Below are 22,596 nucleotides of genomic sequence, written 5' to 3'. Positions count from 1 at the left end.
GCTGCTGTGCTTTTTGTGTTTTTGTCTCTGAATCTAACCCTCATGCTCGGAGGGACACACTGAAATGTAGTTGAAAGTGTAGGTGAAACTTACAGGTTGTTTCTCTGCATTGATAACCTGACAGTCCCACAGCTGGAGAGAATGCTGGTGAAAGGCCGAAGAGGTGGGACCAGCACCCAGAGGCGGGGTGCAAAGAGTGATGTCACAGAAAGGGAGGAGTGAGTTACGTCATTCTGGTTAAGTCAGAAAGGGAGGGGAGGGAGACGGGGAGGGAGAGAAAAAGGAAGCTGTCCGATAAGTTTTTGTGTATATTTCTCCAAAGTTACACAAACTTTCACAAGCCAAAGGTATGATTGGAGGCCTTGTCAGGATCAGCGTACTGAAGAGACAGATCTGAAGAGGAGGACCAACACCAGTTTGTCTGCAGTTAAGCACAGCTGATGACAACATCAAATATTAACACTTTCTAAGGCCTTGGGCCTCGAGTGACTACAGAGAGGTAAGCAAGTCATTTTCCTTTCTCAGAAAACAGAATGTAGGTGGAATTGGCACACTTGTATGGGGACACATTCATGCAGCGTCTTTGCTTGTAAGTGGATAGATTCCAGAGCAGCACAATGTGTCTTGTGTCTGAACTTGTTGGTTTGTAATTAACACTGGCTGGAGGTACAGGAACAGAACGTTTGACAGTGTTACATTACAGGCAGAGAGGGATCTACTGCGGCATGTCTCCGTTTTTTTGTCAGCTTCCACAGTAAACATAAAGTAAAAAGACATTTTGATCCACTCCTCCCTCCTCTTCTGATCCCTCAGACCCCAGGCATAGAAAAAGAGAGACAATGTCCTCTGACTTGGACTCCAGTCTCACCAGTATTGACTGGCTGCCTCAGCTGGGAATCAGCAGCCTGCGCTCTGGGAGAGAGAGAGGAGGAGGAGGAGGGGAGAGAGACAAGAAGAAAGACAGAGGGAGGGAGAGAGGAGACTTCCCACCGACCGTGCAGGACCCCTCCTCTTCTAACTCTAAAGGGAAACCCCCTCACAGCTACGCCACTCTCATCGCCATGGCAATAGCAGCTGCACCTGAGAGGAAGTTGAGTTTGAATGACATCTACACCTGGATCAGTGACACTTTCCCTTACTACAGCCGAGCAGGCCGTGGATGGAAGGTGATGTAGAACATATTGTCAATGTGCTAGAATAACACGCATGCTTAAAGTGGTTGGTTTGGTGACCGGTAACTCATTTTGATATTATTTGCATCACCACCACCTGGTACAGGACTGACTTCTCTTACGATGTACTGTGTGTCATTCACAGAACTCCATTCGACACAATCTGTCTCTAAATAAATGCTTCAGGAAAGTCCCCCGGCCCCGGAACGACCCTGGAAAGGTGAACTACTTTTTATGTTTTGATGTTGTTGGCATATATGTTCTTTTGTTTATAAGTTTCATCACCGAGATGGAGAGATGATTGCTTAAAAGAGCAGAAATCTTCTTGTTCTGTATTTGTAGGGTTCCTATTGGACGATGGATGGACCTGCAGAGGTGAATCAAGTGAGGGCACCTAAACGTCCCTATCCAAAGGAGGAAGAGGAGAGGCAAGATGTGCGTGGGTTAAGATCAGTCACTCAGCCGTTAACCATCATAACTACATGGTCTAAATGGAAAACAAGTGTTAAGAAACTATATTTGCTACATAAAAGTTTGGCTTTCCGGCATTTTAGCTTTGAATTTCCACTTGATAATCATCAGATTTTAACTTCACCACATTTCAGAGGGAGATGTTTTTTTTTTTTTTACTGGAAAACATTCATCTTATGATGAATCAGTTTAATTATGAGAGGACCTGTTTACAGAAGGACAACTTTTACTTAAAATCCTTGTGTACATTGTATCCTTATTTCCTTATTTCCACTCAAAAAAACCAAACATATTTTCTCACTTTTCCCCTGTAGGGTTTAGCCATGCAGACATTTTTGCTTTTATTTGACCAAATTTCAAGACATCTGTTTTTGAGATTCCAGCCCTAAGCAATGAGTGGAAGTTGTTTTGTGGTGATCACAGCCTTAGAAATACATTGACATTTTTCAAAAGCAACACGTCTTTCCAATAATAATGTTGTTGTTCCTCTTGATCATCTGCAGACTGTGCAGTCAAAGGTGCACAGAAGAACTACTTTCTGTGGAAGAAGTGTGTTCAATGGATTATCTACTCTGTAATGGGGTGGAGGCAGATTGTGTTGCTACTTCTACTTCACAGAGATTTTAATATTTCTCCCACAACCTTTCCAGCTACAGGTTCCTGAAGTGCCAGGGACACATGCAGACAGAGGACCCTCCCCTCACCAACCACAACCACCCTCGGACACAGACCATCAGCTTCTTAAGACAGAGTCACTGGGAGCCATCGAGCAACAGTCACCCCAGTCTGCCTCCCTCTCTCCTCCCCCATGCAAGGTGGAGCCACTCCCCTTATCATTTCCCACCACCAAGTTAGCTGAATGTTTTTTAATAACAGCACACCAATATCTTATCTTGTCTTTTATCTTCACAGCAACCATCACCCTACATGCCAAGCCCCATCTCAAGTCTCCCTGTCCCTCATCCATCTGTCTCTCCTTCAGCTGGGCTCCCACCTGCTGCCTCCATGCCCTCCATTCATTCTTTTTCACCTCCCCATCCACCTGGCCCCACTCTCTCCATCCCCACTGCTTCTGCTACACCTCTGCCTGCTGCCAATATGTCCACAGCTTCTCCAGCCGCTCCCTCCTTCTCTGTTGCCGCTCTGTCCTTTCCCGCTAATTCAGGACCTGTATCTGTTTCCACCTTCTCCTGCGCTCCCAACGCGACACCTGTGCCTGTTTGCACGGTGTCGGTCCCCGCTCACTCCTCTGCGTCTGTTGTCGCCCCTCCTGTTGTCTCACTAAACTCCTCTACTGAGCCTCCGCTGCGTTTCACCTTTGATGAGATGAATTTACCAGACTTGTATGCATCTTTCAAGTCTCTCTTCAAGACTATGCGAGAGAGGGGAGGCTCCCAGTGTGAGTATGATGTGTATGTAGGTGTGTTGTTTGTGCATTAGCTGTATAAATTATGCATCACACACACAAAAGGTCTGGATGAATGACTTTTCTTTTCTCTCCAGCGGACGTTGCTCCCCTGACTCTTCCAAACAATGACACTACCCCGCTCCACACTCCAACCCTGCTGCCGATGTCTCCTCACCCTGCACCACCTGCGCCAGCTGCGCCAGCTGCGCCAGCTGCACACCCTCCTTCACAATACAGTGAGTCTCACGCCATCTTATCAACATGGAAATGCTTGAATTGCATTGAAACCAGCAACATAACATAAGAGAGTTCATTGGTTTCTAAAGTTGCCTTCCTCCCTCCCACTCTAGCGGTGCCACCTGATTGGTTCAGTAACCCAGATTCTCTGAAGGAGAGCTTCCGCATTGCCAGCAATCTAGACTGGGCAAACATAGACCTCTCTGGTCACCCAGGTCTGTGCTGTTTACCACAGTCTTGTTTAAAGGGTCACTACATCCAAATGACAAAATAACTATTTTCTAACTTACTTCTCGGGTTCGTTGGATTTTATCTGTTGAGATTTTGAGATACCTCTCTGAATGTAACCCATACTTTTATTCATGTACGCCCCTCAAAGTTTCTTACTGGCTTCAAATATGGACATAGCACAATCAGATATTTGATGTGAATGGTTGCAGGTTTGTAATAGATTGAATACACACATGTAGAATTTGGGTTTGCGTTTTATTAGAATGATAAAGATCTGTGTAAAAGCTCATAACAGAACAGTAACACAATTAATCAGTGTAATCTGTGAAGTTTTTTTGGTGAATCACCAGCCTCATAACTGAGAAATAACACAGAAAATGAATACAGATTTAATCAAATTTAACTAAAATCAAATCATGTCATTTTTCAGTGAATAAGACGGACAACTATTTTCTGAATTCTTAACAACCTAATTTCCTTTTAGGAGGAATGGGACAGCCAGAGGTGATGCTCAAAGGTTGCTTGGAATGTTAGACTAACACTAAAATAATTTGTCATTTTCTCAAGCAAAAGCAGCATTTTCACATTTTCTGGTTCCCGCTTTTAGACTATGAAGATTTGATGCTTTATTTTTGCTGTTACCTTTGGGACCATTTTCTGACACTTTTTAGGCAAAATTATTGACTTATTGAGGAAATACATGTAAGATTAGTATAGTGCTGTCAAAATAATGTAGTACTTCTCAATGCAGTGACCGTCATCAATGAAATTTCATTTGTCTATATTATATTGGGTTGGAGGGAGATATCTCAACAGATAAAAACCAAGATTGTCTTTTGGAGCTAAAGCAAGAACTTTCACAAACATTTCACCAAACAGAATGTATGGCAGCTAATGAACCTATGAATATAATTATTATTGGTTATTGGGACTTTTGTAAAATGGTAGAAATTTTTATTAAATGCATCATCGGTATTTTTCAATTTACAAAGGGCTTTGGCTCTCTTGAAAAGTTTTTTGTAGAGCATTTAATACTCAGACCTGTCATGCTTTGACCAGCCTGTCTGTCTGCCCTCATCTTCTGTTCCCAGATCTGCTGGAAAGCATGCGGCAGGCGGAGCTCTGTGACTGGGCCCTGGACCCGGCGCTCTTCACCTCCCTCTGTGACTCTCTGAACCGCTTCTTCACTCAGAAAGGCATGATCATCTCTGGGAATAACTCCCCCCTACCCCTCGGTGCACCTCACTCCTTACAAGCCCCACCATTCACCTCCAATCCGCCCCCAACCCTTGCCAGCCTCACTCACCCCTCACCCCTCCCCTACTGTCCCACAGTTCACCCCGCCAACGGAGCACAGCCGCCCCGGAGGGCTCTGCCCATACAGGGACCAGGCCTTCAAAGACCACAGCTGACACAGCCTGCAAACACAACCGGTGAGACCTGGAAATCATCTGCATCTTTTTCAAAGTTGTTCTCTTTTAACCTTTTATGGCAGCTTAATCCAGCAGGGCGTGAGGAGGACACTGAAAGGATTCACCTTTTTCAAGTCTGTCTTAAAACAATACTCACAAGCTAATATGTACTCTGAAAGAGTTAGTGGTCACTGCAACCACTCCTCCTGTCTGAAGAGATCCCTTTTATTAATGTAAGTGATGGAGGCAGAAAACTGCAGTCTGCAGTTGGTGTGAAGATGCACACAAAGGCTTTGCTGATGCTGATGTGAGGCTTCAGAAGTCTGAATTAGAATTAAATCTTTTTTGTACGGTCCCTCCGCTGTAGATCTGTAAGGAACCACTGTCCAGGGAAACTCAAATAGAGAATTTGGTACTAGACAAACTTTGAAAGATAAAGACTTGATTTGTCCAGCTCAGTCTTATATTAGCTTTAGCTAAACTAAATGCATTTCTTACACAGAAGAGCTGTTGACTTTGTTCCTTGTCACTAACATTAAAATCATAATAGAAAGGAATCTCTTCACAGCCACTACAGCAAGCAAAGACGTGACATTTTATATAAGATGAACTTGAAAAAATGAATTAATCTAACCTTTAAGTTAATTAGTAGTCGCTGAAAACAATAGCCTTAGTTTGACTGTAGTAAAGGGGAAGTTACTTAAATAGAAAAATAAAGCTAAATATTGTTTCATTTCCTCTTGTATACTGACTGAGTTCATGTTTCTCTTTCTGTCTCAGCTGGGATGCAGCCTCAGTCTATGACACCACGACAGCGTCCTCCATTAAAGAATCTGCACAGCAACAGTGAGGAGATCCAGGACGACTTTGACTGGGATTCTCTCCTTGTTTGACCCTCACCGTCTGCAAGGAGATGCATTTCAAACAGAACTTATCAGAGAAATGGGACTCTTTACAGCCATTTGTACTAAATGCAGAGGCTGCCTCACTCGTAACAGAACATCTTGAAGCTTCTCTGGGAGCAAGTGTGGGATCCAGTTATGTCACATGACTGAATGCTGTACTGAAAGGTTGAAATAATAGTTTTTTTTTTTCACCTGTATTCAAATTCATATGCTGTAATAATTTTTGTTTAGTGTATCTTGTGCAGGTAATTTGCAGGGTGTTGTTTTCTAATGGACTGTAGTTTTAAAAAACATGTTCAAGGAAAATAAAATGTAAATTTATTCTTGTCACATTATTGTACTCTGCAGCAGTTAAAAAAACAAAAGCATATATGGGATATTCACATAAGCAAGCAAGCATGAAACAAGCCAAACACACGTCCTGTGTTTTTGTTTTATTTCATAAATTTCTTTTGATTTTTTTCCATTTTACTTTTCAAATGTGAATGTTCACAGTCAACACCACACAAAATTCAACCTTACCCGATAAAAGATATTTTTCTTGTTGATATAAAATAACAAATTCATCAAACTAAATTAAAAGAACAGCATGGAGCATGTCGTCAAGTCCCTGTTTTCTTTTTCCTTCATTCATTGAAATAATTGTCTTTTTTTCTTCTTTTTTTTCTTTAAAGAAGCATCAGTAGCTCTCCCTCCCCGAAGGAAGAAACACAAGGACAGTGGTGATCTAGGACACCTGTGCACAGGGATCCCATGTGAAATGTGTGATTGGAAAAAAAAAAAAAACACAATAACAAAAAACTGACAAACAAATGTTTCTGATTAATGGAGGGAAAAAGTGTGAAAAAAGATTGGCAAAGAAATGTGTGACCCTTATAATACCTCATTTGTAATCCCAACATTACATAGTATTGATACAAGTGACAATTTTTAAAAACAAAAATAACGGTTGTCATTTCTTCCTCTCTGAGTCACTGAAATAAGATCGGACAGATATTGATACATATACACAGAAACAGGCATCTGCACTATTGCATACTTGCACGCTCACAGATGGGCATTCATGATCTCATTCACACATTTCTGCGCACACACATGCACACACATTCAACAAACATCCCATCATTTTCCCCCATCAGATCACAGATGTCAGAGCTCTCTTTAGTTTTCTACAATAATCAGGAAGGGAAAAAAAAAAAGAAAATAAGCATTTGATTTAAATGGCATCGTCATGTTTGATTCTCCTTGTTTATTTGTTTCCAAGAACTGGAAAAAAATAAATTACATTTAACATTAAATTAAATTAAAAGTGAAATAGTTGAAACAATTTGACCACATTGTGCCTGAAATGTTAATGCAGGTTTTTCAGTCCATATCTCAGTCTGGAGTTCATTAAAAATCATCCTTTATGCACTTGTTTCACGTCAGTGATTCAGTGTTTTCGTTCTTGAGGGAGAAAAGTGGAAGAGGCAGGTGCAACAGTTTCTCTGTTCAGTTTGTTAGTGGCTATGTCCCCCTCTCCCTCCGTCTCTCTCTCAGTGCAGTAATATTAGAATAGAGTGACACTACTGAAAAAGCCTCCTGCTCTCACAGACTTACCTTCATCCTCAGACAGGACTGAAAAAATAAACAACATGAAGAACGATACAGAACAGAACAGGATTAAAACAAAATAAATAGATCTCTATTTCCCACCCAAAAATAACCCATACTGAAATAAGAGGAACTAAATGTGGAAAATTATTCTGAAATGAAATAATGCTTTTTAAGGAAAAGATAAACAGAATTTTTGATTTTTTTTCTTTAAATATAGAGATGTAGACATTTTTCTTTTTGGACACAAATTGTGTCTTGGGGGGTGGGGGGGTGGATGAAAGGGGCAGCAGGTACGACAGAGGAGGTTGAAACAGTTGAGCGAACAAGCGGTGACACTTCCTCAAAGAAGAAAAGGGTTGGTGCTTGCTCCCGTCGTTCCTCCGCCTCCCACTGATCCTCCTGCCCCCATCACTCCTCCTGTTCCAGTGGGCCCACCCAAAATCAGCTGAGGAGGTGCTGCACCTCCGGGGCCCAACAGAGCCGAGCCGGGGGGCGCCATAGGGGAGAGCCCGCTGTACGGCATGCCCATGGGGCTGGCCTGCATCATGCCCAAGCCCATTCCTGGAGCCCCCATGCCCACACTCATTGGCCCTATGCCCATTCCGGGTTGCACCATGCCCAGCATGGGATTGGGAGGCACAGGACTGGTGCGGAGGCTGCTCAGGCCAAGTGATGAGGGCTGAGGTGAGATGGAGGTCATGGGTGGGGCCACGCCAAACGGGTTGGAGGAGGCAGGTGTTGGAGAAACCCCCCTACTCGAGATGGTGCTGCCTGGAGTCACTGCCATGCCCGGAGCAGGAGAAGAGCCTGAGGGACAGAGGTGATGGTTAGACAACACAGAAAAAAAACAAACATCACAACAATGGTCACATGAGAATATCTGATTTTCACCAATACACTGTGTTCTTGACCTGAAGTCCCCCTCCACTCAAAAATGTATTCTGCTTATTGTAGTTCACTTCAGATGTTTGAGCTTCACTGTGCAGAGTTGGACACTACAAGGCTGTTTTCACCTTCATCTGCTGAAGGGGAAAGTTTATCTGCCCTCTCCTTAAATCTGACTTTAAAGTGTTTTAAGATTATGTGACATAATACCTAGTTTAGGAAAATTCATGGTCCAGGAAGGACAAGTGTGATATACAGTGAGAATAGGGAGGAATAGATTATGGATTGTTTGATGAGGGAAAAAGAGTAGATGTAATTTTGAGCCTTATTTGCCAAGTAAATATAAAAATCTATATGTCTTAAAAACATGTCCGGGGGATCTGGGGGGAGTTTTCAGATCTCAAAAGAGATCTGTGACAGAAATACAAAACAACATACAACAAATACTTCATGGCGTACTTATGTAGACATTCATTTCCAGTTACACTCACTTCCAGTTATTCCATATTTTAACAGTTTTCTCATTTAATGTAAATGAACCACCACATTCCCAAATTTATGTTGAAAACAGTTGTTTTAAACAGTTGCTGAAATATAGTTCCTGTAAATCTTTAGACTTATCTGTTTTTCAAAGCCCTATTTAAACTTTTTTATTCTAGCAAGCAAATTTTGTCATGCATCCATTTTTTTTTTGCTATAGGTGCCACAGTGTTTCCTGGGTACATCACAGCAGTTGTTTGGAATGGTTTTTCCCATAATTTCTTTTATGGTTGCACTCACATTACCCTAGAAAGGTTTTAGTTTAGTGCAACTTTGCAAACATGAGTATGGTTTGCCTTTAGGTCACACAGTTGTTGGGTGGATAACTGCTTTTGATTTTGGGCTGTTCAGAAGAGTTCAAAGTTTTTTCCAGCCTCTCAAATTCTCCATTTGCACGAGTTAATGGTTGTACACTGTGGTTTGAGACATTTAATTTGATCTTTTTAGATTTTAATCAAATAGTCTTTTTTGCCAGCTGCATTTCATTGAATTTAATGGTGAATATGAACAAGTTGATGATGGCATCTTAAAGTGTATAATTTATGCGGACCTACATGGGTCTACCTAATAATTCTAAATTTTTCTAGGACTAGGGAAAGGCTGATGTCTGGTTTCTGTGGTTATACACAGTTAATGCAATAGTTGTAACTAACCTGTGTTCTGGAGGAAGGGGTTGTGTGCTGAAGAGGACGAGATGGAGGGAGGTGGCGGCTGTTTGGGTTTGGGTTTAGATGACACCAGGGAATCAAGATCCACCAGTGCTGCATTGGGACCGAGGAAGGACTCTGGAGTCTTACGAACAGGAAGGGAAGTACCGAGAGATGACATGTCAAAGGGCACCGGTGAGCCCGTGCTGTCACAGGCTGTTGCTGAGGACCCTCGTCGCTCAGGGTCTCCTGGGGAATAGAAATAGAAAATCAGGTACTGAAAGAAAAATGTTAACTCATAAACGACAATATAAAACAGCATTACAACACATACTAGAGGAGGATGGAATGTAGGACAAGACAATTGTTCTGTGTGCATGCACTTGACAAGTCTGTAGCTTCATGTGTTAACTATGAAAATGTACCAGCACCTTGGTGTTTGTGAGTCCATGTAGCTTTAAGTGTGAATGTACCTGTGCCGTTAGTGTGTTTGGCGGTGCCACTCCAGATGTCGGAGGTGATAGGGTCAGAGGCAGGGACAGGCCCGTCCCTTGCCCAGGGGTCTACTGGCCCCCCCGAGGAAGAAGTGCTGGGAGGCACTGGGGGGCCCCAGGGGTCGGCACTTGGGGGTGTCACAGCTACAGGGGAGGGGAGGAGACGCAGGGTAGGGGAGGGTTAACACAACACCTTACAGATACATTCCACAACAAGGAGGGAGCAGGAAGCTGGGCTGGGTTCCAACACTGATGTTTCTCTCCTTAACCTCTTCAACACCGCTGACTGGACAAATAAGGACAGATGAAGGTAGATTTTCTGTCTGTCCACCAGGTTACTTTAACCTATTTAATATCTGAAGCTCAGCGGAGGAAAAGGAGAGATATTAAGAAGCTACCCCATACAATAAAAAGGCAAAAAAGGGCAAGAGAAGAGGGAGCTCTGGTTGAGACACAGCCACAGTCAGTCCTGAGTAGAAACAAGAGGATAAAAATCCCTGGTTTAGACACAGAGGGAGAATGGATTCAGCATGCTTGCTTTCCTCATTACAAACTGAAAGCATGTAAGTGAATGAGATGTTATGACAGCATGGTGACATGACAGAAAATGTAACGGGGCTGTTATGTTGATACAAAATGGAATGGTGGAGTGAAGAGGAGTAAAAGTCAAGAGGTCTTCAGATCCTCTTTCATCCACAGAGCACGACACAGTTCTCTTTATTTTCTCAGTCATGAGGACATTCCCACTAACCTTACAGGCTACAGAAGCAATATGAGGCCAGCTTTGTAGCTGCATACCTGAGCTTCCCCAGGGGTCCACGTTGTTAACTCTGTTGGATGAGTCTCCCCAGGGGTCTGGAGGTGGGGCTATAGTGGGTGGGGCTCCCCCACCCCAGGGGTCAGAGCTTGTAGGAGATGTGGGTGATGCCACACCCCATGGGTCTGGGGGGGCTGCACCCCATGGTCCTGAAGCAGCAGGGGCAGAAACTGTAGGTGGAGGTGAGGGGCCGGCAGAGCCCACAGTGGCGGCGGCAGCAGCAGGGGCCCCCCAGGGGTCCACAGCACTCAGCTCCATTAGAGCACCCTGAACAAGAGAATATGTTATGGATTACAACATACAGCTGACAAATCTGAGGACAGACTCACCCCACATGCTGAGATAAGTTAAACATGTTTACAGAGGAGATGTGCAAAACTGAGAAGTAGAAGGAAATTGAGAAAAGTAGCTGTGATATACACTCACCACCTACTTTATTAGGAAACACCTGTACACCTGCTTATTCATGCAATCATCCAATCGTGTAGCAGTGGTGCACAAAATAAAATCATACAGATACAAGACCGAAAAACGTAACCTGGGGCGATGAATCTGAATTACTGCTGGGGCCCACAGATGGTAGAGTCAGACCCAACCTACCTTGTGTCAACACTCCAGGCTGGTGGTGGTGATGGTGTAATGGTTCTTGTTACACTTTGGACCCCTTAACACCAATCACTCATCGTTTGAGGAACACCTATCTGAGTATTGTTGCCATGTGCATCCCAGCCACAATTAACCATCATCTAATGGCTACTTCCAGCACGATAATGCATCATGTAACAAAGTCATTTCAAACTGGTTTCAAGAACATGAAAATGAGTTCAGTGTACTTCAGTGCCTCTCCAGTCACCAGATCTGAATCCAACAGAACACCTTTGGAGTGTGGTATAACAGGGGATTGGGAGCATGAATGTGCAGTTGACCTGCAGAAATGATGTGATGCAATCATGTCAACATGTACAACAATCTCAAAGGAATGTTTCAAACATCCCTGTGGAAACGAGATCCAGAGCGAAGGGAGGCGCTAATGATGTACTTGGTAAGTGTATACACACACACTATACACCACTGTATACAGCTCTTTAGTCACATATACAGATTTTGTGGCTTAAAAGACACAGGTTCCTGCAGAAATGTCAGGCCCCAGGGCTGAACAAAGCTACCAAGTTTATCACACTAATTACTACCTTTAACAATATAAAATGCTTGTTAACCCTGCAGTCAAAAGAATGTGAGCACAGCATCATCTTCTGGTCTTGAGTATGATCAATATATTCTAAATTCTAAGTGAAATTCTTTTAAATTATTTTCTATTTTCACACAACCAATGGGCTACATCAAATGGATATTTGACTTGAGTGGCCTGAACAAAATGTACAATACAAATAAATTCCAAGTAACGGCTTTGGATACAAAATATTAAACATGAAGCCCCATTTGGATGGGACTGTAACATTGGGACAGATTTTACATATAGAGGACGGTGATTTGATCTCTTCTATTGTGAAAGATTCTATTCCTCTATTGTAAAGAGTAAAGTATCTGAATTATTTCACTGAACATGTTATTGTTACAAATGTAAACAAACATTTGAAACTGTTTCTGATAAAATTTCAGATGCGTAACTGACTTCATGGAACAGATTTAAATAACATAGTCCTCAAATGCACATTTCCACAGAGTTGGGAGAACTAAGAGAGAGAGGGACAGACAGTGAGAGACATAGCTACATGAGATAAGTCCAGGAGAGTGAGAGATATACAGATACATTTGATACACACCTCCTCTGGCTTTGGTTTCTCCCTCTTGCTCTCCTCGATGGCCATCTGCAGTCTCAGGTCATCACCTCTGCGCAGTCGCTCCTCCTGCCAATCACACACACCATGATGTCAGCAACCTGAGACCCACAACCTCATAAAGCACATCACAGATACAGATTTAGGATCAGTTTACCATTCCACATTTTAAGTCTGAATTGGGGGTGAAAACCTGACCTTGTTATATATAAAATGTTGTTTCAACAGATAAGTAACTCAAATCGACCAAATCCCACATCACTTCTGCAAAACATGGTTAAATGGAAATTGTATATGTGAAGTTTCACACAGAAAATAAGCTAATTGAGAACTGGTGTCAAAAGGCGACTTAAATTAAATTCAGAACTCCCCAGTACTGCTGTTTAAATCAAATCTTTTAGCTGTACGTAGTTGACCGTCTTTAGCATCTGGCCTACATGGAGCATGAAACGACCAATGTATCAATAATACCACTTAACGTAACGAATATTAAATCAATACAAAAACCCTCCTTTATCAGCACTGATTGGGACAACTCATTCTAAGGCCACTTTTTATCCTACCTCATTATAAGGAAGACTGACAATCAAACAGCAGCACGCTGACTAATCTGTGAGGAAACAACTTTCTGTGCAAAAGGCCTGAATAAGTCTTAGGCTTGAATTTCCCTAAGTAACAATAACAACGGCATTATCCTTTAAAGCCCCTGCATTAGTTTATAGACTAAAACCAGTCTAGTGGGTGCAGGACTGTAATCATTTGCATACATCATACACTCAGTAAACACAGCACATGAAAGTTAGGTGTAACAGGTAAGGAAAAGAGTGCGTTTCATATCAAGACTACAGATGAATACATGCTATCAGAGAGGGTTAAGAGGGAGGAAAGAATCATTGATCCTTATAAACCATCAATGTTTAATTTAGTCAATTATGACAAATATTTGCCAATGCCATGCAAATTCAACAATTAAATTAGAGTTAATCCATTCTTCAAGTCACTTTTGTGCAGTTTTAATACATCTTGGATTTACAAGGATTTGAAAAGCACCTACTTAGATCACTTTTTTATAAATGCAAGCACTATAAAAAGAACACAACACTGAACAGCAAAGTAAATTAATGCAACAGTATAGCTGCAGTCTGATGCAAATTTGTTTTGAGGTAAATGACACATGACAAATATGAGTATAAATTCATTTTTCTTGATTGATCAATACTTGATATTGTTTGAGAAATTCCAAATGACAGAAACACGGATAGCTGATGACTGGCTGGCCAGTCAGCTGGGCACACTCTCTGCCCCTGACCTTTTGTTGCATCTCTTTGCTGAGTGTGATTGCATAGCGGATCTCTGCGTCCTCCAGAGGGTCCGTGCTAGTCTGGGGGAGGTCAGGGGGTTACATAGTAAGAGCAAATCTAGGTGTATGTAGTGAATAATATCAGTAATATCCCTCTGTGTACACAGGTGCTGCAACAGAACATAGCTCTGTGTGTCTCCAGTGGGCTGCTTTGTGTTACCTGCTCTGCCTCTTCTTTACTCATCGCCAAAGCCAGCTGGAGCTGCAGGTCTTCTTCTCCAGAGCTCTGTGGCCAGGCCTGCTCAGGATCTGCCCCTCCAGAGTGGGAGCCCAATGAAAGGCTGCCCCCCAGACTGGGTGCTGAGGGAGCTGAGGAGGCTAGAGCAGAACCAAAAATGCATACACACAGATGAGAGCTTGTTGTAGGTTATCGGCTACTCTGAGCTAAAGACCCTTTATGCTTTTGTGAGGCCACTCCTCTTTCAAAGTGTAAAATTGTAACTCCAAGCACTAGTTGAGTTCACAGTGGTGAATGTCGCCATCTCACCACTGGAGGTCTGTGCCATCTTCTCTTTGGTTTTGAGGGCGTGGATCCTCTCCTCTCTTAGTCTCTCCTCGTCTTTCAGCAGTGTCACCAGCTGTTTGGCTTTCTCTCGCACATTAACCCCCTGCAAAAATACATATATAAGCAAATTACCATTTGTAATGTTAAATCTGACTAAAACACACATAAAATTTGTTACTAGTGCAGTTAGTTACACTGAAAATCATATTGTTTGTTTAACAGCTTGTTAACTTACCACAGTTTCAACACAATTATCAACAACCCATAAAAATTTTTATAGCTGGCTTTGTGCATTTGCACAAGAGGTCAGAAACTCATTGTAATATGTCCTTGAATGAACCACAAGCAGATTGTTTGACAAAGTGAGCCTGCATTCCACAAAGGTGGACCTTACTCACTAATCATTTTAACCTTGCAGACAGCTTTGTGGGCATGGGTGTGTCTGTGTACCTGGTCTTTGCCATCCCTGTCTATGTACTGGAAATCCTTGAGGGTCTGGACTGCATAAATGTTCTCTCGGCATTGTTGGGCAACACGTTCTGACCCAGTCTTGATCAGGTACTCCATAAGAGTCATAGCCTAGTGAAAATACAAATCACAACCGCTGAGCAACTGTAGTGAGCTGTTAATATGTCCCATTATTAGATTCTACATCCATTCAAAATGGAGAGAGTTGGTGTAGGACTGGAAATCACAAAATAATTCAATGTGAAAAGTCAAAGACCAATTACAAAAAAAAAAACATAAAAATGACAGACAACAATCTATAACACATACATTTAACAAAACCAGCTGTGACTGAAATCACTCCCTCACTTACGCATTGACTACTCCTATGAAAACAAACATTCAATGTGTACTCTGTAGTGACCAATAATTGAGATTTTGGACACTTCTGAACCAATGTTGCTTTGCATTTTCACAGTGTTGGAATCAAAGAAATGTTTGCATCTATAGAATGGGACGCATTGCATTGTGGGATTGTTCACAGAAATGGACATGGAGTGGAAGGTAACTAAGAAATATACCTTCTTCATTCCACTGTGGTAATATTTGAGGCAACTATGTGGTGTATATTTCACATTTATTATTTGGACACTCGGCTTTTGTGGCAGACAATAAATACAGTGTACATAGTAATTAGGGTGTGAATTTGCACAAATACTGGTGTCAGAATACCATTACGCTGCATAATACTGCAAACACAATACTGTAATATTAGCAGCTGTGCATCAAAAATATATTGTTACCAAATGTATTACAATATTAGTACATAGTGCATAATCAATGTATTCTGGATACACTGATTTTGTATCAAGAATATGTATGGTGAAATATTGCCACAGCAGTTATTCCCAATTCAACATACACACACCTTGTACACATGTCTCCAGTTTTTGCCGTGGTCGTTGAGGCGTTTCCACACCATGCTCATGATTTCCGAGAAGGCCACAACATTGTAGGTTAAATCAGCAATCTCTGACATCAGAGAGCTGCTGGGGCCCCATGGGTCATTGGACGTCGCCTCTCTCACCTGGACAACAACAGCAGAGGACAAACTTAAATTATCTTCCATTAAAACTATCTGTGATAAGAATAATTTTGAACCATTACTTTGTGACAATTTAATGGGCCACACTGTTCTCAGTAGCAATGCAAACTCAATGACAACACAAGCTCAAGAGAGGCAAAAGAATGAATGAATAGTATGTTCAGATTTGCACACACTGTATATAACAAGGAAAAAGAGTGAGAAGGTTGCTTCAAAGAAGTATTAGATTATCATCAGCTACATAATGTAATTTGTGCTGCTGAGATACATGAGCTACACTTAAGTCGTGGACATATGAGGAGATGTGGGTGTAAAAGACAGAAGAAGAAAGACAGATAAACACACAGGGACACTCAACCTTGATTTCAGCCTCTGAATAATTGTGGACGATGTTTTTTACTTGTCGCCGTAGCGATGAGGTCGACATGGCAACGGTCTGACCGCTGAGTTCTGCTGCAATCTGAACACCAGATGGAGAAGAAGGTCGTAAAGTTTAGTTGATACAATACAAACAGTCATGGGGCAAAGAACATTCGTCTGTACAACGGATTAATCAGTAATACTTAGTTTGTAGAACAGAGCAAGAAAATTAAGAGTTAAAAAGATTGAGGAGATGTATCCCAGTACAAGGTTCTGAATAAAAGAGTGGGAGACCTTGAGAACAATAATCAGTGTGAAGTAAAAGATGGCATTTATACCAAAAACCAATCTTAAATTATGTGTCTGCTGGTATCAACAGAGGGAGAAAGAAAACATCATGCACACCTGTTACACAAGAATGGTGCAGAATAAGGTTCTCTCCTCTAGCTGACTTTTTCGTTTCTCTGTCTTGTGTGCCACTCATTCAGGGAGTGCTTTGTCTCAGTTTGTCTGGTTCTTCCCGTGGCAACATTGGGTCTCAAAACCGCAGACGTAGGGAGATGAAAACTATGAAGCAAGATTGAGATTAACATTTAAAATTAATGCATAGTGACTTGGAGATTAAATCACAACAAACAGTCAAGATAAAACTTATGCTAGGACTAATTCCAAAGGAACCAGCATAGAATAAGGACAAAGGAGATATTCAGCAACAATATCACATGATTTTGTGCTGATCCACAGGGTTCATAGTCAGAAATTCAAGTTATTAGTTATATGCTTTATCTTACTCATCAAACCCAAGGCTCATAGACGCAGAAAATAAAGGCCTTTAACTGCTTAAGAATAGAAAATAAATGCAATCTTATTCTCGTAACAATCAGCAGGTAGCATGAACTATTACATAAGACTATTCCTGAACCATGAGAGGCAGAAAAAAAACAAGTTTTCATCATACTGCAAAAAATAACCTCATTTGATAAACCTAAAAATGTAGCAGACACATGGTTAACACGCTCATGTTAACATTTTAGTGTCTAAAACTCATCATGAGCCAGTCAGTATGTTTACATTTTAAAAGCATTCAATCAACTTCTATCTTTCTATCACAGCAAAGCTATGCAACAACATAAATATTGTTTTTCCGAACAGAAACCATTTTTTAAACTCTGCTGGCACCTACATTATAACATGTATCCATTTACTTAATTCCAGGTAATAACATTTTTATCATTAGATTAACAACACTATAAACTCTTATCATGAATTCACATTACTAGGCTAGAAACTCTAGCAGCCCTCAGAGAGATTGAGAGTTTTCCCAACTGAGCAAGTTATCAGCAAAAGTAGATTATTGGCAAAGGGTAAAAACACTGTCTGCACTTTCGTCTGAATTTGACAGAAATATCATGGACTCATCCTGGTGGTGTAATGGCATGTGAAGAATGATTATGTGGAGGAGTACTAGATCCCTCAGTACCCTCTAAGTTTTGTTTTGTTTGTATTTAATTGTTTAGACCGTGGGCTGAAATGTTGTTTCTGAACAGGTGCATCCTTCCACTGCTACAACCTGCATTTTCAAACCAAATGTTCATCTCCTCAGCTGCATTAAACAGAAAAGAGGAGATTGTTGGGGGAAGTTCACAAAATGAATTTAATATAATCTTAAAACATAGTGCTCTACCACTCTGTTAACTGCTACCTCTCCAGAAACAAACAAAATATGGCACAAATTCTTCACTAGAGATGAAAGAACCCATCCCACCCACTGCATGAACAGGAGCACTGAATTGCAACTGATTAACAGTGTTGCTCTCTCCATTCCCCCACTAGTCATTCCTGAACACTGCTCTCAGACTCAACAGTGAAAGGGAAGAACACAGACTGACCTCTGTATCATAAACTGTGATAGGCATATAAATAACATGAATTAAAATCTTTATAATCATGGGCAATAATAAATTATAAATAACATAATCATTTTTCATTAGCGATTATTTTCCTAAATAATTAAATCAGCCTAAAGTGATGTCTTCAAACATCTTGCTTTGTCAGACCAATGGTGCATTCCCAAAGATTTGTTTAACTAAAAACATTTGAGGAGATGGGACAGGTGAATTTATGTATTCTTTCTTAAAAATGACTCACCATGATTAACCAACTTTCAAAATAGAGCTGCACATCAACTAAATGATTAACCAACTCATTGTTGCAGCTCTATGAGTTTCTTCTTTTCACTTTTTCACATTTATTTTCTTGACAGTGTAAAGAAGAATAGAATAAACTGTAACTTCCTCTATGTCTGGAGACCGTTTTCAACAATCGGTAAAACAAAAAACAAAACGAAACAAAAATCAAACAAATGTATATATTGACAAACTATACACATAAAGAAATTCAAGTGCATATGACTATTTCTTCAGGTTTTAAATCTACTTTGGAAAACCAGTAACATGACAAGCATGATATACAGAGGACACAGCTGTCTTGTGTACTTTAAAAAGTGATAAGTTAAATAAACCTGACACATATAGCTGGCATAGATTTATAGGTCAGACAATTACGAGACCATGTTACGTAAGTGAACGTAAGGCAAGCATTGCAAAAGTCAGTCCAGCTACTCCTGAAGCTCTGTACCAAAGTTCAGATACGCCAACTAGTCTTTGATAAGGGACATAACATGCCTTTTGTATCTCACGCTTCCCGTTGATTCATATCTCCACAATCTGACTTCATGAGGAAACATTTTTTAAATGAACTAAATTTAACAAGTGGGAAAGAAAATAAACAATCGCTATATCGTCTTCTATGACAGCAAGGTGCCTTACTTGGATCAGCAAACAGCTAGCTAAGGTCGGGCTTAATGGTCTGCTATAGGAAATGATTTAATATCAGTAAATCACAGTTACACCTACACTATGATATGCAGGCGTTTATTAGATTAACAACTAGGCAAAGAGTTGGCATGAAACCCATGCTAACTTATTCCTGCTTTCACCTGCCTGCAGTTGACGTTGCACAGCAAAATGAAAGTTACCCCCACCCAGTCAGCCTGCACACAGATAACATTAATAATCGTTGCAGAGGCTCACAACTGCACTTTTCCCTGTCACACCTACCAAGTTAGCCATCCAACGTCATGCTAGCAGCCTAACAGTCAACCGTTAGTAATGCTAGCTGACCAGCAACTGTTAACTGACGCTGGTAAGGTGAGTTAACGGGTACTCTCATATTGTTCAACAGAGTTCAGGCGGGCACACCTGTGTAACAAAGTCCGTACGAGAAAGACAAGTTTAAAAGCATTTAACAAAGACAGACAGCCAACTACCGTTAGCTGTCACTTGGTGCTGTTAGCTTACAATAGTCAATTAGCAAGTAACTCCCATTCTCACCTAGGCTAATCGAAACAGTTGGCTAGCACTTTGCCACCGGGGTCTGGGTAAAGTTTAAACACTGGCACAGAAGGATGTAGGTGGGTATGACTGAGTGGACAAACAAAAGTCCCCCTAAAAGCAGTAAATCCCAATGGACCAGAAAGAAAGGTTATGGTTACCTGCCAGTTTAACTGATAGGAGAAATCACTTGCTGCTGCTAGGAAAGATTAGCCAGCTAGCAGTTAGCCGGCTAGCTGCTGCTAGTTCGCAACTGGCAACAGGACTGGTACACTGTACAAGTTTTACCGAGGACACGTCCTGCTTCAAGGCAATGTGGAATATACACGTTCAAATTACAGGTCAAAATGTCAAAAAAATGTTGACAACACACCACAATAAATATCCAAATAAAGTGTGTACTGACCCTGTTGTAGCTTGACTGTACGAGGAGATGGCCGAATTTCCGCTTCCGTTTTCGGCTACAGGAAAGACCGCACCCCCTGTAGCTTTGTTTCCCTGGGATGGTAGTAGGAGACTCATGAATAATTAATTGACTTTTTTAACAGCCAGAATTAAAGCCCAAAACGAAAAAGATACACAAATCGATGCTCTATTAATGTACAAAGTTTTCCAAAGAGAGATTTCCATGTAGGAGGAAGAACTCACATCCTCTTTCGAGCTCGTTTGTTGTTGTGTTTTCTTTCTTTCTTTCTTTCTTTCTTTCTTTCTTTCTTTCTTTCTTTCTTTCTTTCTTTCTTTCTTTTTATTTGATTTGTTTGTTTGTATAACCGTGATTATACACCGTACCATAGCCTGCACCACTGTGGAGAGCGACGCTGTTGAAGGCACATGAAGAAAACAATGTAAAAGTGCTGGGAAATACTCAAGTACTCCACTTAAGGACAGTCACTAGTTATTAGTTATGGTTCATTGCTACAGTTGTTTTTAAATCTAAACTGTATGTTGTTTAAATGACTCCTGAAATCAAAAAGACACATTATCATTGTCACTATCATAATCATGATCATTATGAAAATGTAAATAGGTTTTAAGCTTGAGCTGACAAATGTAAATAGGTTAAATTGGTAAATACATAATATTATCTCCCACAGAGAATGAAAATGACCATTCATCAAACAAAAGTATTCTTTTAAGAGGCTCAACAGGGAAACACATGAGAAGGTTGCTCACTGATTATCCTCAGCGGTTTGAAACTACAATATAATTTGCAACAGGTCACATCATATTGAGGCCCACAAAACTGAGCAACATGTACAGTATTTCACCTTTAAGTTCAAGCCCACAGAACCTTCATTAAAGTGAGAAAAATCATACCCTGAACTTCACTGAGAAATCATGAAATGTAACGCATCACATCATTTGTGGTTTATTCTCAGTAATGCTATACTCCACATTGTCCACAAAGAGGCATCCTTGAACCAACTCTGGCATCAAGCGAAACCAGAGCAGCCTCGTCCAGAGTCGGCTGTTTGTTAAACCATAAATAAAACGGTAAGCCCCTCAGATCAGAACAACACAGTAACAGCTGGTATGCATGCGTGTTACAAGCTCCCCCTTTTATCCTGCATCTCTTTATCCTTTTATCTTTGCCCTCTCTCCCGGGAGGAGGGGACTGAAGAAAGCATTGCAGCACGACTCAAACTATATAACTGTAATGGGCTGTTGCACTACTTTGGAAACACTAATCTCATGAAGATAAACAAAAAATGCCGGCGATTATAACAAGCATAAAAGCTATTTTGACAGGTGTTGTTCCACTGTTATGTCACACAGAAACTTTACACAGTGTTTCCTTTATTGTCAATGCTAATCTGTTTGAAGAGTGTAGTTTGAGACGCCATGACTCTGTCTTGAAACCAAAAAAGTGTTACAACCAACCTGAGAAATTTAATTTGCAAAAACAATTTAAATACCTCACACTCCAGAAAAAAATCAATCATGGATCAGTGACATTTGATTCCACTCCACAAACAAGAAATCGATGTTTGTTTTGCAGTCTCATCACAAATGTAATTTCTAAATCTCTAGGTAAATCAATACATGTCTGTTGTTTTAAGAACTTCATCAGTTTTTTCCTAAGAAAAAATGTGATGTACATATTTGTAAAACATCAATGGACTGATGGATGAATAAGCTTTTAAGAGAATCCAAAACCCATCTTAGAACTAAAACAACACCCACCACATCCCAGTTTTCTTTCATTTAGAGTGTCTTTTGTGATACGTGTCATGTTGTCATCACTAAAAAAAATAGAGATCGTGAATTGTATATAGCCCTGGTCTTTCTTTACGCTGCATCCTGCACTATTTTTGCTGAAGTTGTTTGTTGTGTTTTTCATCATTTCCAAACTTTGGGAGTTCTGAAGTTCCTCATCCTCTTTTGAAATCTGCAACCTTTCTTTCATTACACCATTCTCACTGCACATACCAGGAAACTGAAACTTCATGTGTTCTGGGCAACTTTAGCACTAATATATTTAGTCAATGACAAACAAATATGACTCTCTGGAATAAATGTTATGGCAACTTGTACCATATTTCTTTTTTAGAAGAGAGAGAAAAAACAGTCTTGAGTTGTCTCTCAGTTAATATGATGTTAATTTACAATATAAATCTAAAGAGAGTTGGATCATCTCTTGTGTAAGCAGAAACAGTTTCCTTTTCTAGTTGTGAAAAACACAAAATAACCAAATAGCAACCATGTACGTTATGTAACTTGCCAATAACTGTCAGCAAAGATGTCCTGAGTGTGTGCTCTTCTGCAAATGTGCAAGTACTTCTAGCATTCATGTGTGCATAGCGTCTGCATTT

The 22,596-nt window shown here is 40.8% G+C and overlaps 2 protein-coding genes across 11 annotated transcripts; one reads left to right on the top strand and one right to left on the bottom strand.

Annotated features, from left to right (window-relative positions):
• The first annotated feature begins 240 nt into the window (after positions 1–240).
• On the top strand, positions 241–6,433 carry foxj2 (forkhead box J2). 8 transcript variants are annotated; one of them, XM_071468286.1, is made up of 11 exons: positions 241–499; positions 814–1,166; positions 1,318–1,392; positions 1,515–1,607; positions 2,294–2,458; positions 2,556–3,042; positions 3,147–3,287; positions 3,402–3,503; positions 4,611–4,754; positions 4,854–4,953; positions 5,716–6,433. In XM_071468286.1, the coding sequence occupies exons 2-11, from the start codon at positions 840–842 to the stop codon at positions 5,822–5,824; spliced, it is 1,743 nt and encodes a 580-aa protein (XP_071324387.1). In that variant the 5' UTR covers positions 241–499; positions 814–839; the 3' UTR covers positions 5,825–6,433. The 8 variants fall into 8 exon arrangements, with proteins under 8 accessions (XP_071324387.1, XP_071324390.1, XP_071324388.1 ...); XM_071468287.1 differs by having other exon boundaries at positions 242–499; positions 4,611–4,715; positions 4,854–4,952; positions 5,712–6,433; XM_071468288.1 differs by having other exon boundaries at positions 242–499; positions 4,611–4,715.
• On the bottom strand, positions 6,256–20,620 carry epn1a (epsin 1a). Of its 3 annotated transcripts, XM_071468278.1 has the most exons (14): positions 20,432–20,620; positions 20,190–20,281; positions 16,797–16,958; positions 16,390–16,491; positions 15,855–16,013; positions 14,930–15,058; positions 14,462–14,582; positions 14,135–14,292; positions 13,924–13,995; positions 12,600–12,683; positions 10,797–11,082; positions 9,978–10,142; positions 9,511–9,753; positions 6,256–8,239 (listed from the first exon to the last, which is right to left on the bottom strand). In XM_071468278.1, the coding sequence occupies exons 4-14, from the start codon at positions 16,456–16,458 to the stop codon at positions 7,773–7,775; spliced, it is 1,953 nt and encodes a 650-aa protein (XP_071324379.1). In that variant the 5' UTR covers positions 16,459–16,491; positions 16,797–16,958; positions 20,190–20,281; positions 20,432–20,620; the 3' UTR covers positions 6,256–7,772. The 3 variants fall into 3 exon arrangements, with proteins under 3 accessions (XP_071324379.1, XP_071324381.1, XP_071324380.1); XM_071468280.1 differs by lacking the exon at positions 13,924–13,995 and having other exon boundaries at positions 20,432–20,611; XM_071468279.1 differs by lacking the exons at positions 20,190–20,281; positions 20,432–20,620 and adding an exon at positions 19,945–20,145.
• Between the last annotated feature and the right edge of the window lie 1,976 nt (positions 20,621–22,596).

This window comes from Trachinotus anak, unplaced genomic scaffold (genome assembly GCF_046630095.1).
Source record: "Trachinotus anak isolate AG129_WGS33_773 ecotype Australia unplaced genomic scaffold, CSIRO_AGI_Tana_v1 ptg000032l, whole genome shotgun sequence".
Lineage (NCBI taxonomy): Eukaryota > Metazoa > Chordata > Actinopteri > Carangiformes > Carangidae > Trachinotus > Trachinotus anak.
The sequence above is the reverse complement of the archived record's forward strand: the minus strand, read 5'-3'. Positions and strand labels throughout refer to the sequence as shown.